Source organism: Impatiens glandulifera, chromosome 1 (genome assembly GCF_907164915.1).
Source record: "Impatiens glandulifera chromosome 1, dImpGla2.1, whole genome shotgun sequence".
Taxonomy (NCBI): domain Eukaryota; kingdom Viridiplantae; phylum Streptophyta; class Magnoliopsida; order Ericales; family Balsaminaceae; genus Impatiens; species Impatiens glandulifera.
The window spans coordinates 92,541,504-92,558,160 of NC_061862.1; the positions used below are offsets into that span (position 1 = coordinate 92,541,504).

A 16,657-nucleotide genomic window follows, 5' to 3' on the forward strand; every position below is an offset into this window, starting at 1 on the left:
AAAAACATAAATTTTCTTTAAATGTTTAATTGAAATGTGGTCCAACTAAGGAAAAAGTAAAATATATATAAAGGGCCTGCCCCAGGTAAACCCACTAAGATTTCGGGCTTAATTAGGCATACATATATTACTATCCCTTTCCTAAAAATTATATATATAATTATTAGTCATTTTTTGTGGAAGATATTATGAGTTGAATTTTTAAAATTATCATAATTTTGTTATTTTATTATTATTATGTTTTTTTAAGAAAAAAAATAGGATAAGAGATTATGATTTGAATGGGAAAACAAAGAGTTAATTGTTGACTTTTTAGAAAATTTGTTCATGCAAGTTACAAAGTTGGCATGAACTGTCCAATCTTATCCCCTTCTTAATTAATTCACTATTATATTATTTTGATTTGTAAGATAGTGTGTTATGGCATTTTATTTTTCACACAAATTTTTTAATTAAAAAACTATATTATATAAGTTTAGGCCAGGTAAAAGTATTAATTAGTTCAATATTTTTTCAATTAATTTAACATCACCTCCCAATTATTTTAAGGACACCCAAGAAACCAAGATTATTTTGTTTTTTTTGTGATATATGTCACACACACATAAATCTTGATTTTAGTTGCAATTTGCATATATCCTACAATGATGAAGATTTGTTGACTTATTTTTAATGAAACATTAGATAGTTATTATTTTTTTAAAAGAAAAATTGATTTAAGTTAACAAAAATTCACTCACCCATTTTAATTTAGAGTGTTTTGATGATAAAACATTAAACAGTATTTACTAATATTATTAAGAGGTATATTATAATTATAATTGTCACGACCATTAAGAAAAAAGAATGTAAAAAAAAAAAATAGAAACATGCATACAAACAAACAAACAGGCTTTTAATTAAAGGATTACTTTTCCCAAAAATAAGTGTAAATAATTGTAAGGTTTGGATTGAAGTGAAAAAAGAAATCACTTTCATTGTCTTTATTCATTTAAAATCTTATGAAGATAAAGATAAAGAATTTAGGGTTTATATATTCCTTAAGTTGTTAGGTGGGAGGTTTATCTTTCTTATGTGACAGCCTGTTAATTACTTGCAAAATTGGCTGGAAAATTCACAACGTGACATAAACCAAAGTCATGTTTATTTTTCTTATATTTTAAAACTTAGACTTAATTATAAAATAATTAGTATAGTTCTACCCGTTACAATACAGTGTATTATTAGCAAACAATAAATAAAGTTACAATGCAGTGTATTTGAAAATGAATCTTTTCTCAAATTTGTTAGCTTTATTTCTATTTATTGAGATTTGAGAATAATTTGGTATGGAATGAGTCTTTTCTATACTTTTTCTATTTTCTATTTTTATAAAGGCCAATTTAAATTTTGTGATTGTTATGTAACGTAATAGTCAGAATTGAGTAGATTAATGCATGGTTGTCATCACAACAAAAATAAAATCAAACATGAATGGTTATCTTATATTTATTCAAGTCATTGAAGATTTCGTAAGATATTTTTGTTTGTTAGTCGTTTTATTTAAAACAATTATTATTCAATCAAATAAAATGCTCATTTTTTATGAAATCATTTCTACTTTATTTTGTTATAAAATCTGCAACTCTAAAATTATACATAAAATTGAGCTCATGTTTTACTTCTTATTCCACTATTTCGGCCTCCAAATTTTTATATATTTAAAATCAATTAAAATTACGATTTTATGATTTAAATGAGAATAACAACATAAATTTAGATAAACTTGTAAATTAATTAAAATTTTTACATCTTAAAATTTCATAAATTTATAAATTATTTCGATTTTATGATTTTACTGAAATAAAGTGAATTTATATTTTCAAATTCAAAATTAAGTTATTACTTATTTTAGTAAAATGAACTTTATATAATTTAATTTAGTGTTATTTATTTTTTAAATTAATTTTATATTTAATTATATATTAACTAATATTCTTTTAAAATATATTTTTTTATCATTTTAAGTAAAATTTTAATTTTATGAGTTTATATGTGTACAATCATTTTAAATAATTTTAAGCTTGAGTGCTGTGATCAAAGCAAAATCATCTGAATTTTTGCAATATTTTCCTTGCTAAATTTAGCATTTATAATTAATGATTACAATCTTAAATCTTAGAAGAAAATTAAAAAGAATGCAATTAAAAACAAACATTCACAAAATTTTGATATCTCCAAACTGAAAAGAAGAAGAGCAAGCAGACTTTGTCCTTCCCCTGTGGTTGTGGACCTTATATAAAGTTAGTCCATTAAATATGGGCCCAACTTTGTTTTTTAAATTAGCCCTTCAAATTCTAAAGAATACATTATTATTATTATTATTATTATTATTATTATTATTATTATTATTATTATAATTTTGAATTTTTTTTATTAAGACCTCTAAATAATTTTAAAATTTTAATTTAAATCTCACAAAATTATTTTGGTCTAAATAAAAATAAATTTTGGTCTAAATAAAAATAAATAAAGTTGATGGGTTCGGTAATTGCTCCAAATATATATATATATATATATATATATATATATATATATATATATATATATATATATATATAAAATGATGCTTAATTTTTAAAGTGTTCGGATTGTCGGGTCGAGAGCTGTGGTTAATTTCGATATTTATGTGAGAGTAAATGAATATTTGGTCGGATTGTGGGTTGACCGCCCATAAACTTAAAATGGTTAAAAATAAAATTAAAAATGCTATTCGTATGTTTTGAACTTACAACCTAACAAAACAAGTACAACTTTTTAACCAACTAAGCTAACAATAATTTATGTTTAAGATTCAACATCAAATTTGATGAACGCGAGACATTTTAATAATAAAATTTCAAATTTCTAACTAACTAATCTCTCTCTCTCTATATATAAAATGATGCTTAATTTAAAGTGTCTGGATTGTCGGGCGAGAGCTTTGGTTAATTTGGATATTTATGTGATAATAAATGGATATTTTGGTCGGATTGTGGGTTGACCCACCCATAAACTTAAAACGGTTAAAAATAAAATTAAAAATATTATTTGTATGTTTTGAATTTGCAACCTAACAAAAACAAGTACAATCTTTAATCAAGTGTGATTGAGATGTGGTTTGCCGAGGGATAATAGACTGGTATAATTTGAAAGTGGTTAAACAAATATAAATCAAATATTTGATTGGCCAAAATGTGAGGTCACAATGCTAATTATTAAAAAAATATGAATCAAATATTTGATTGACAAAGTAAAAGTGTAAAATCACGAGACGAGAGATTCATTCGGAAAAAATATTTGATGAAACATGTGAGAAAATAAGTTGTTTTATCGAATTGAATAAAATATAGAATGAAAGCGTTATATTTTTTATTTTAATATATTATTCGTGATTTATTAAGAATTTTAAATATTGAATAAATATTATTATAATTTTTTAATCTATTTTGTTTTTTCCTAGTTGATATATATAATTCATTTTGATTTAAGTGTTCTAACCTATTATTCCAAATCAACTCCATCAAATTATCAACTAAGTGTAAATATTAATACATTTATTTTTATAAAATATATGTTAATTAATTGGCTTAAGGGTGTGGCCAAAACATACTTAATGAATATTTATTTTCGAAAATTAAAGTATCAATTGATATATCTTATATTTTTTAAATCAGAAAAAATTAAACAAAATAGTCATTTCATAACTTTTAAATAGTACACAAAAATTATTTATTCTACCACCTGTCCACTTACCACCAAAGATTTTAATGCCTTGAAATTAATTAGTCCAACATTTTTAATAAATTCAAATTTATTTAAATAAATTCCAAGTTAAAACATAACTTAATAAAAACTACAAAGAAGCCTCATAATTTTGAAGCATATAAAAATTGTCACCTCAACTTGTAATGCATTCAAAGTTGATCCCAAACTTTGCAAAATATTCAAATATATATAATTTGTCAATATCAACCCAATGTATTTAATACTCAATTTCACAAAAGAAAACATTTACATTTATAAATTTCGTCAGCTTTTATAAGAAGTTTTTATTAACTCCAAAACTTTATATTTTGAACAAATATAGTCAATCATAACAAAACTTTTTATAACTCTTAGCTTGTTTGATGTTGGATTATTTGAGAATTTTATTTTATTTTAAAAAAAAATAATGTTCTAAGAAAAATTAGGTTATTTAAATTTTGAATTGATTAAATTATTATAATTTCTTTTATATTTTAAAATTAAAATTTATAAAAATAAAATAAAAATATTTTGATATTTTAGTAGATAAATTGTGTGATTAATTAGATGATTGATAAAAATATGTGATAGAAAGATTTTTGAATAAAAAAACAACACCAAACAAGTTCTTATATATCAATGTTATTTCATCTATTTGGAACTTGTTTTATATCTAGTTATTTTGTTATAGAAAAAAATAATTTTATCATATATGTTTTCGACCTCAAACTAAATAATTTTTACTGTATTAATGTTCTAATCTTTTTCAAATAATTCAAAATTAAACAAATTCAGTTTGAGTTTATTGTAACAAATCCAATTTATTTGAATTATGTTAGAATTATGTTGATTTTGAGTGGAATATTTTTTTATAAAAAAAAAACTTAAGAGAAAATGTATTAATATATAATGATAAAATATTTTAGTATTTTAAACAATAAATTGAGTGATATGATTGATTAGAAAATAATAAAATAATATTTTATTTTGGATTTAAGAAAAAGGACCTGACCTTGTTTGAGAAACCACCTGACCTCATTTATTAAAAATATCAAAAGTAAGAAGATTACACAAGTTTGATAAAAGTAAAAAACAACTCTCACCGAATTATTGACTAAAATGTAATTGACGAAAAATGAGAAAAATAAAACTAGCGGAATTTAAAGATTATTGTTTTGGTGTCTTCGTCGTATCAGATATTCCCCTCAAAACTTGATCCATATATGGTTCCTCCTCGTGAAACCCTTGCATCTTGTTCTGTCTAGGTTTGGTAAATGGATGTAGCAAGGCCTTATTTGATCTTTAGGTTTTGAATTTTAAGGAATTTTTACTTAAACTTAACTATCATTTAATTTATTTATTTAATTAGTCTCTTCAAAACTGACATTTTCTAACACTTCATATAATAAGAGAACAAAATTAATAATTTTGATAATTAGAGTGACTGACTGCATGAAAAGCTTTTGCTAATAATAAAAAACCTATGTCCGGTTGTTAGATGAAAGTAGTCTGAAATTGTTGTCAGTAATTCTTAACCACGCCTAACAATTTAAATAAATAGAATTAATTAAGCATTAAAAGCAGTGAATTTAACTCATCTCTCGATGATAACTATAACATGGCATAAGATTTAAATTAATTATTAATTTGTCCTTGATTATAAACTTAATCAAGCAAATTATTATTATTATTATATAATGCATTGGGAATTGAGACCGTCACAAAATTAAACAGGATTCAACGAATTCTGCACCAAGTAATGTCATGAAATCATGATACATGCAGCACGGAACTCAAAATCCAACATACATAGATTATTATTAAATGATTAATTTGCAATATTAATGCTCATTTTTTACATTACAATATTACATGTTTAATTTCATCAATGCCAATTACTTTATTGAGAGTTTATCTTTAAATTTATTTTTATGGGTAGTTTTAAGTAATTATGACTTTATTTACATTATAATCTAACATAGAGTTGTTGTATTTTAACAATTATGTTATGATTATATATCTATTGAATAAGTCACTATTTTAGTATAACATTATTTAAAAAATATTGCGGGTTGGGCCTTTTTGTTGTCCGATTTTTAAAATGGCAAATCCATTAAAGGAAGATGTGAACATATCTTATAAATTCTTGTATAATGATAATAAAATAAAATGTCATTTTGTAATTTACAAAAGTAACATGGTAATTTATTGATATTTCATACAATGATATCATTATAGATAGATGTTTAATTCTATGTATGAGTTAAGCACTTTTTTTTTTATCTTGATAATATATTTTTCTATATGATTTAATTAATTAAAGATTTATAAAATATATGTTAAATAAATATTAATTAGTGACTGAAAACAATGTATTAACTACTTATATTTAATCATATGTATTAGTTTTTATTTATATTTATTGATGAGTTAAAAATTGTTAAGAATTTAAACTAATAAAATATAAAATGATATATCTTTTTTATAAAAGGTCAAGTCATTTAATCGGAAACATATACAAAACAATACATGATAAATTATGACATAATTGGTTATAAAATATTCAATTATTACTCAAAATAAATAAATAAACATAAGATAAAAAGTAAAATGTATATTATAAAACAATTATGACTTTGAGTAATCATAAATTACAGTACAAAACAAAATTCAAAATAAAAAAGTTACAAATTATGACTCATAAGAGTCAATATTTAGATCCACACAAATATGAAATATCAATGAATGCCAAGGTTTATCCACAATTAAATTTATACTTCTCTCTTTCAATTATCATTTTCTTCTTCTTCTTTTTCATGTATTACAAATTGAATAAATCATAAATTTCTGTTATTGAAGATTAATCAAATTATCATTACACTTTTAAAAATACATAAATTAATATATTTAAGTCATGTGTATATATATTTTATTATATTTATATATTTCAGCTAATATTTAAAATTATTTATTAATTTATAAAAGTTTAGAAAATTATATATATATATTTTATTACATAATGTCTAAATTAAAAATTAATAAATATTTTTCAAAATTATATCAGTTTTATCAATAGTCTCAATGTAAAATCATTTTTTTCTTTTTTGTTTTCAAAAAATGAAATGATGAGTGTTTCAATGAACATGTCTAAAAAGAACATCATAATGCGGCCCGTGAATATCATTAAAGAAATCATTGGTATCTTAAACTCATAAATATTTTATTAATTAAGTGAGCTCTTGATCCAACAAACTATTCTTCTTCATCTATAATTATGTAGGCAGGAATCTTTTTCCTTTCTCTAAAAAGTTAACTTGTAAACTTTGGGCCAAAAACATACTCAAATTTCAAAGCATGTAGCTTTTAAGTTTTGTTTGTTTGTTTCGATGTTATTTCAATAACCAAATAGTTTATTTTCAAATAATTTATGTTTAAGCCTAATAAAAGAGCAAAAGTTTTATCTATTGCTGGTTAACACTAATTCAAAACTCCACCAAACTTAATTTATAAGTAATTTAACTTATATGGTTTCATTTTTAACACAAAAAATAAATTTTTTTTAAAATTATATATCTATTACACATTTCATTTTAAAGAAATTAGGTTTTTTTTATATTATATTAGAAGAATAAATAACTTATTATTATAGCTCAAGAAGTAAAAATCGGTAGGTAGGTCAATGTATTATCAGACGAATCTAAGTAGAGTCTATAAGAAAAAAAAAATGTTATTACTTACCATATCTTTATTTCTGTTTATTTTCAAATCACCTATTATTCTCTCTCTTAATTATATTTTCTCAACGGTAATTGATCTTTTCTCTCAATTTTTAACATTTAATTATCATTTCTCATTTAATGTACGTTTTTTTCCCTACTAATTACTAATGACAAATTTTGGAAGTTTTTGTTTTCTAGTGATGCAACAGGTGCACGACGAAGAAGACTTATCATTGAAGACGTCTCACCATTTCAACATCAAGAGGAAGAAGATGATGAACACCAAATCGTAAATGAAACCCAAGAACAAGTTCCAAATATAGTTCCGCTATTATTTTGTATAGCTTCTATTTTAGATTCTAGATTTAAAAAATCTGTAGTAGCATCTTGCTTAGATAACCAATATATATATATATATATATATATATATATATATATATATATATATATATATATATATAATTATATATAAAATTATATATATATAAAATTATATATATATAAAATTATCACATCAGATCCAAATTTAATTACTAAAGATAAATATAAATAATATTTAAATCCACAATTATGTACTCATAATAAAATAAATAAATAAATAAATATATTAAAAAATTATATAATAAATATAAAATAAAATATTTTCCATTACTTAGCCAACAAACTCAATAATCAGAAACTCCAAATTTTCAAAATGAGGATGACAACCCAAACATGTTTTTTTTCATATTGACCTTCTCATGCTAGTAGTAACTACGGTGTTTCGTGAGATTCTTATAATAATATTTTTAATGAGGATCCAATGTCTCTAAAATGGTGGGGAGACAAAAACAAATACACTTCCAGTTTTACAATTAGTAGCTCGGGATATTTTAGCCCCTCCTATGTGTACTATTCCTTCAGAACAAGCATTCTCTGGTTCCAAGAGTTTGCTGAGTCCAAAGAGGATGAATATGAAAGAGTCGAATGTACAAATGTGTATTCTTTTGAAGGATTGGTTCGATGCGAAGATTAATGAACAATATCAAGGTTGTATGCGAGAAACTGAAGGGACATCTGATACCGATTCTGATGAAAGTGTAGGAGACAACTGATTATAGAACATTTCAAATTTAATCTAAGGTAAGTTAGAACTACTTGAGGGTCTGATTTTTACAAATTTGCGTGAGGGTCTGATTATAGAACATTTTCAGATTTAATCTAAGGTAAGTTAGAACTACGTGAGGGTCAACTCGAAAGGGTGCGACCCCATATTTTTTAAAATTATTTTTTTAGAAGGCTAACAAGGTTGTTATACGGTCCGGTCCAGCCGGTTGGCACGATACGACACAGATCGACACGGGAAGCACGACATGGTTCGACATGACATAGGCCAACAGGCCGGGCTGGACTGAGATATTTTACTATTAGGCATGGCACGAGCACGACACGATTAACATGAGGCACGACACGACAGACGTGTATCACTGTTTGCAGGGATGAACCCAAGGGAGGGCTGAGGTGGGCTAAACCCACCCCTATTTTTTTTTTACAGGTGACTTGGTAACTTGCAGGTTGTAAACGTGGCACCTCCCGTTGGGTTACATATCTCTTCACCGCATGAAAAAATCCAAATTTGAATTGTTTTCTTGAAAAGACACTTTATTTATAAAGTATACTTTTTAATATTAAATATTGATAATAAACACTAAAGTTAAAGCCTTAATTCATTTAAATTATAAGAAATTATTTTTAAATAACTAAAAATGTTCGATCTAAATTTTCTTTTAATTCATATCATTTAAATAATTAATAGTTAAAATAACTTATTTTTTACTATATTCATTTACCATATCAATAAAATAGGTTGATGAATTCTCCTAATAGTAGAGTGAAAGAAAGATGTTGATACTTAATATGGTATATATTACCAAAAATAAAATATTTTTTTTTACGATAAAAATGAGATATGAAATCTAATATTTTAATTAATTTTTAATTTAATTCACTATTTGTTTATCTAATTATTAAAAATTGGGTCAAATTTACATTTATTCGCTTGTTTTAACCATAAATTTTCCGTCATTTTTTTAAACACAACTCAAATACTTTTAAGGCCATTCCAACTTAAATTTCTGAGTCACGACTGGCCCAGACTGCAGACCTCTATAAATTAGATCTGTTTTATTAAATAAGTTTAATTTTGTGTTGAAAATAAAAATAAAAAAAAAATAATTGAAAGTTGATGTGATGCATATTTATATTAAGAACGGCCGGACATGGAGACCCACGGCCACAACAGGTATCAGACTTTTATGGGTGCAAGAACCCAAAACGGACCCACTCTTCACCCCCACGCTGCACCTTCGTCCCCGGCAACGCATGCTTCTTCTTATATACTCTCTCTTTCACACACAAACACACACATTCATGAAAGTTCTAACAAAATTAGGAAAACTAAAACAAACTTATTATAATTTTTATAAAATTAAAAAATATAAGTAATAATATATATTTTCTTTTATTAGTTTAAGCAACGAGTACAACCACTATATAAATTCGCCCCTTTTTAGATATCGAACCGACCTGATTGACACAACCCACTATTTCAATTCATCAATAAACAAGCGGGTCAAAGTTTGTTTGAAAAGTTTTACTTTTAAATTCAATCCAAATACCTTAGCCAGGTCTCTTTTATTCTTACATTATCTTTCATTCAATCATTATTTTTTTTAAACTAAGTTTCACTCTTTATAGAAGGAATGTTTGAATAACCATGAACTTTTGTATTCTCATGTCTTTCCTATTATTCATTCAAAGAAATAAAACAAAACAAATATCTTTAATTTGGAGGGGTAAGAGAAATGAAATTATGCTCAACATGGGTCCATGTGAGCATCCATCCTTATATGGATCTCATTTTCATTGCATTTCAATGTCTATTATATATAAATATTATCCCATTTCGTATTCTACTTGTTGTGTCTTTGTGAGGGCCTTAAAATATTCCTCAATATAAAATCAAATTCTTTCCTATATAATTGTTTATTTTGAAAGTTTTCAAATTTAAATGAGTCATTATTTTACTTATAGCTCAAATTTCATTTCAATATTTTCAACTCTTCGCCAAACAAATTGAGACTTTTTTCTATCAAGCATATTTAAATGGAGAGTTATGACCATTATTATTATTAGTATTAATTAAATATGATCTATACATATATATGATCTATTGTGACAATAAAAAAGGCCAATAATTAAGATTGAAGATGAAGAAAGATATATTAATAAAACCCAATCCAATTTCAATCTAGATGGTTTGATTCGTTGGATGATTTGAAATTAAATTAAATTATATTGGACATCCCATTAATACCTACAATTAAATATTATCCCATAAATTAATTGATTTAAAATCTATATAAATTAATTAAGCTGTTTCTAAATTCGTGAAATTGTGAGTTTATTTATAATTATAAAATTACATTAACATAATATAAGCTATATATTATTAATTGAACATATATTTAAATTTAAATTTAATTTAAAAACAATAAAAAATAAATGACAATTTTTGAAATAATAGTTATAAAATTAATAAATAATAACTTAATTTTTAATTTATAAATATAAATTCACTTCCTCTCCGTTAAACAAAAAATTAAAAAAATAAATACTAGTCATATATTATTATTATTATTATTTACATATATAATTAAATATAAAATTATTTAAAAAAAAATGAAACTATAAAAAAATATTAATTACAAAATTACTAAGTAATTTGATTTATTTGAGGATTTCAAATCCAAAATTATTTTTAGATTTATAGGTATAAGCTTTTAATAATAAATAAGTAATAATTATGGTTTTTCAATATTATAAATAATTTTTAGGTTAAATAAGTTAACTAATTTTTTCTTTCATTCAATCTCTCGGTTGAAATCAAATTCGTGACATTTAGTCTAAAAAATTACTCTTATCACTAAATTACTTTGATGAGTGATATATATATATATCTTCAAATAAAAAATAGGTTTAAATAATTGTCAAATAAACTGAATCAAACAAAGCCTTAGTAGTAGAATCTATTGGCTGTGGTAGGGTCCACCTGATCTTGATCGTTCATTGATGGTGAAGACTGAAGAGATTGGTGTCCGTCCGTCCCCTATTTCTAGGGCCAGTCACTGCGCCTAACTGGATTCGTATGTTAAATCAATTCTATAAAACATATTTTATGGATTTTTCTCTTCAAAATATATATATATATATATATATATATATATATATATATATATATATTTCTTTTTTTTAAATGTGAAATTACAAAAACTTATCTTAATTATTATGTGATATTCAAAATGAAACCTCAACTTTAATTATTATTCTAAAAAAAACTAGTTTATTTGAGATTTTTGTATGAGGAATTAATAAAATGATTTTTAATATTTAAATTTAATAACAGTAAAGTAAATATATTTTAGTATTTTAATATATTAATTAAGTGATTTGATAATTAAATTGATAAAATAAAAATAAAAAAAAACGAGGAAAGTTTTTGATTTAGGGCTAGTTTGATTCAGTTTATAATCACGACGTTTAACGTTTGCGTAATAATCTGTTACAGTAATTTTGCTTAATAAGTTAATGCAAATAAGCAAACACATTTTATGTTTAAAAACAATTTTCTTTAGAATAAATTAAATAAGCTGAATCGAATAAATTGAGTATAAGTGAATCAAACTTACCCATATTATAATTTATATGTTTGTAAGATGTGAGGTAAATTATTGTACAAATAAATGTTTTTGTCCTGATTTATATATGTAATAAAAATTTAGGAACCATTTTAATATTCCCCATTTTAAGTGGAGATGATCAGATTTGATTGATACTGTTCCCGAGTAACGTACGGCCAGGATCTGATTATCCGTGGACAAGGTGGGGGCCTCTCAATCACCTCAATAATAGTACACAAAAAACAAATATAATTATTTCGATTCTCTATTTATTTTCTATTGTAAATAAATAAATATATTCTAATAAGATAATAAGTCGTTTTAAAATAGGTTCGATCAAAGTCTTTGTCTTTTGAAATGAAAGGGACAACTATTATGGTCATATATAAATTTGAAATGGGCATGTGATTCAGATCGACAGGCCAATCTAGCTGTTTATTTTCATCATTCATATATTAATTGTCTCAAATATTTGTTTATTTATCATATACATATTCTATTCACATCATCAAACATTAATTAATGATATTATTATTCTTTTACCTAGCTAATAATTAACAAGGATATATAGATAGTTCCATGTTATTTTGACAGATTTTTTTAAAATTTAGTACAATTTTGGTGGGTAAATGGAATGATTTGATAATTGAAAATAAATAGAAATGACCTTATATAGTGGATCCAAACTTCAATATTTTCTACTATTAAGATTGAAACACAGTTAAATATATGCTACGAACAAGTTTTGTCGTCGCATCTTGAGTGAATCATCGAGGAAAGACTCGGGCATAAGAGTAGAGTAAATTTAAGTTAGATTTCAAACAAGGCTTAATGGTGTTGATGATTATGGCATGGGGGAGGTTCATTTAAAGAATTAGTAAATATGTGTTTGGGAATGGCATGCTACAAACCCTAAAAATGGGACATTGCATTGGTTTCCGTTTTTGTGTGGGATAAGAGAGAATCTTATTAATTAAATTATTTCTTTCTCTCTTTCTATTGTTCTTCTTATAAATAATACATTCTTCAATTGGCCATCTCATCTCATTCCTTTCTATAAATACTAACTCTACCACAAATCAAGGTGTAAACTTTCTCTTTCTATCTCATTGGTTTGTTTTTCTAATTTTATTTGAAGTTTTCGAAGGAGTTTTAAAGAACGGAAAAGTTAACTTGCTAGCTTCATCACTTCATTCCTAAAACTCTCAAAGGTTAGAAATCTCTTCACCTCTATCTCTACATAGAAAATTAATACCAAAAAATACAAAATTTTAGAAATTTTGATATCGGAATCACAAAAAAATTTGATTCAAAAGTCTTGTATGGTATTTTTCCACTGTGAATTTCTGAAAGGTTTAAGGATTGTGAATCCAAAATCAAGATAGTAAATGAAATCTATTAAATTATTTTTATTTGTAACCTTAAGTAGATTCCAAACAAGCCCTTAGCAATTCTTATGATGATCATGCATGAAAGTGATGTTCTTGGAATATTGATGCAGAAGATATTTTTTTTCTTCTAAGTTTACAAATCCTGTGGTCCAAATTAAACAAACGTTTTATAAACAAATTAAGGAAAAGAACTAAACTATGCTAAACAACAAAGTCCTAAAAGTGATTGATGTATTCAATTATTATGCCTTATTTTGGTCGTCATGTCTAAAAATTAGATTCTAACCAAATCCAAACAAGGCCTTATCAATTATGACATTTTTAATTAGATTTTTTTTATTTTTATTTTGGGTTTCATCCACTTATAATTAGTTATTGATCTTTGTCATGTTTCAACAATTTACAGACATAAATGGGATATGTCAAAGCTTAGCAGATGCTGTGTTTTCTAGTAAGAGAAAGTTGTTTTTGAAAAATAAGTTTAACTTTGTTTATAATGGAGAAATATTTGAAGCCATATGACAAAGAATTCATGAAGATGGCAATGTTAAAGCACGAGGAAACATTCAAACAACAGGTAACATTTTCATTAATTCATAATCGGGCGAAAAATAATTGTGAAACAAATTAATTAAATTGTATTTGCAGGTGTATGAACTTCATCGTCTTTATCAAATTCAAAAGGCACTAATGAGAAGTATGGCTAGCCAAAACCAAGAAGGGTGTCGATATATAAAGACTAAGCCTCGTTTGGATCATCAAATCAACCAAAATATGTCGACTCTACAAGGGTTTCGTGATCAACTCGATGATACTATGGAATTGGACTACAATAGGGTTCTAGAGATTGAGGATGAAAGCCAAATCGAGTTGACACTCGGTCCGACAAGTTTTAATAAATCAACAAAGAGAGTCGAGACAAAAACAAGAACATCAGAATCCGGGCGGAGCTTTTCTTCTTCTACTTCTACAGGATCAAGCCATATGAAGAATTTCGGGACAACAAGGATAAACGAGAGAAGAAGAGAAGAGTTAAGTTTTGACTCGGGTGAAGAGTTGAATCAAAGTAAGATTAAACATGACTATCCGCCTTGGCTTTTCCAATCTCTAACCCTAAACTTGACTTGATTATCATGAGATTGTTCTTGTTTTTTTTTTTCATCTTACTCTTATTTGGGCTAGAAATTAGGATGATATTGATTAGATAGGTTCTGAGGGTTAGCCCACTAATCATGTTTCCATTTTCTTACTTCATAATCTAATTATGTTTTTGTACATTGTACAATTAATGAAAGGATCACTTGTGGTCTTGTTTGGAATCCATTTTTGTTGGAATTTTTAATGAATTCCCACCAAAATACTGTTTGGCTTGATTTTGTTTTAAATATGTTAGAAAAAAGGTAAAATAAACAAAAACGAAGAGTTTTAATCATATCAGGCGCAAGTAAGCTCGTATTGTTAATAAAGTTTGTGTCATTTTTAGACTAGGTTACTCAAAAACGAGTTAAAACTACTAAAAAAACGAGTTCGATCAAAATAAGGAAAAAATAGAATAAAAAAGTTCTAATAAACAAATAAAAAATGTGAGGAACATGATCTCTTTTCATTTGATTAATCCAAAACAATTATTGGCATAATTTGTAGTCTGATTTTTTTTTATAGTATAACTCTTCAAAGTCATTACTCTCCCTTTAAATTATAAGTATTTAGTAAAAATAAAACATCAAACTTTTTAGACAAAATTCTTTAGTTTTGAACTATCATAATAAATGAAAATTTTCAGGGTGATTAAACATTAATATTGCAATATTCACCTCCACAATGAATAGTGACAATAATACATGATCAGTTAATTAGTTGCAATTATGGAAGATGATAACTAAATACCAAAATTTGATAGAAGGATAAACATTTATTAAGTTAATATATATAATAAACTGGAATCTAAAGTAAGTCCAATACATAGACGGAACGATTAGAAATATCAGAATTGAAAGGTGACACCTAGTTAAGAAAGTGACATTGAAATGTGACTATATATCTCAAATGAAAGATTACATATAATAATTAAAAAGAGAAATATAATATATAATAATATTAATTAATTAAGAAGATAGAAATTCCAAGCCATGCTGATCATGCTTTGACAGACTGCCTTTATTCTCCACAGTGATGATTCTCTGTCGTTAAAATTTCTCAATCAGGTTCAGCCAAAACTATACCCAATTAATTCCACATTCAAATTACTTTATGTGAGATTTTTATATAAGGAAAGTAGAATAAAAGTATATTAATATTTTAATTGATAAAGTTATTTAATAATGGGAATAAAATTAACAAGTAATAGAAGAAGATGTATCTTATCTAAATAATGTCCAATAATAATATTATTTTGATTGAGCAATAATATAATTTATAATTATTATTAGATAAGAACAAAAAAGAAATAAGAGGAAAATAAGACATCATATCTGTCTGCCACCAGAAGGACACAAGATTCCCATTTGGGATAAATATAACCTTACAAACAATTATTATACATTTTACAAATATAAAATCAATAAAATTTGGAAAAATTCTTTGGTGGGAAGAGCTGATATAATGCCCACATCCTTCTGGTAGAAGAATCCTCTTTTGGTTTTAATTATGATCATGATGGAGCTCAAAACATTTGCTAGCCTGTTCCTCCTTTTCAGTTTTAATTCCTCTCAAAAAATAAAATAAAAATATTTGCTCTTGTTTGATTCATAATAAAAACATAGATAATCTACGACGATCAATTAAACGCTTTGTCGCTCTAAGGTGTTTAGTACATTAGAGAAATCAAACTAGGTTTATACTATGTTCGGGATTTTTCGAAACTGAAATTAGGGTAATTTACGATTGAATACAAGTATTATTAGATGCTCAAATGTTCGACTATCGAGTTTTTTTTTTTTTATTTGGATTATTTAAAATAAATAGAAAAGAAAAGAAAATTGATGCCCGCAACTTGTGGCTTTTCCAGTAAACTTTATTGTTGTTGCTGCCTGCATAAATTATTAATAGATCTTATTCATCACAA

At 25.0% G+C, this 16,657-nt stretch overlaps 1 protein-coding gene across 1 annotated transcript; it reads left to right on the top strand.

Annotated features, from left to right (window-relative positions):
• Positions 1 to 13,938: 13,938 nt before the first annotated feature.
• Positions 13,939 to 14,865, top strand: LOC124922277. Its single transcript, XM_047463011.1, has 2 exons — positions 13,939 to 14,170; positions 14,242 to 14,865. Exons 1-2 carry the CDS (start codon positions 14,090 to 14,092, stop codon positions 14,719 to 14,721), a joined length of 561 nt encoding a protein of 186 aa, XP_047318967.1. The 5' UTR covers positions 13,939 to 14,089; the 3' UTR covers positions 14,722 to 14,865.
• Positions 14,866 to 16,657: the final 1,792 nt, after the last annotated feature.

What these genes read in the sequence shown, in the direction of transcription:
- LOC124922277 (XM_047463011.1), top strand. Translation starts at nt 14,090, where the DNA reads ATGGAGAAATATTTGAAGCCATATGACAAAGAATTCATGAAGATGGCA. An exon ending in AGGAAACATTCAAACAACAG is followed by an intron (nt 14,171 to 14,241) that starts GTAACATTTTCA and finishes TTGTATTTGCAG; the next exon opens with GTGTATGAACTTCATCGTCT.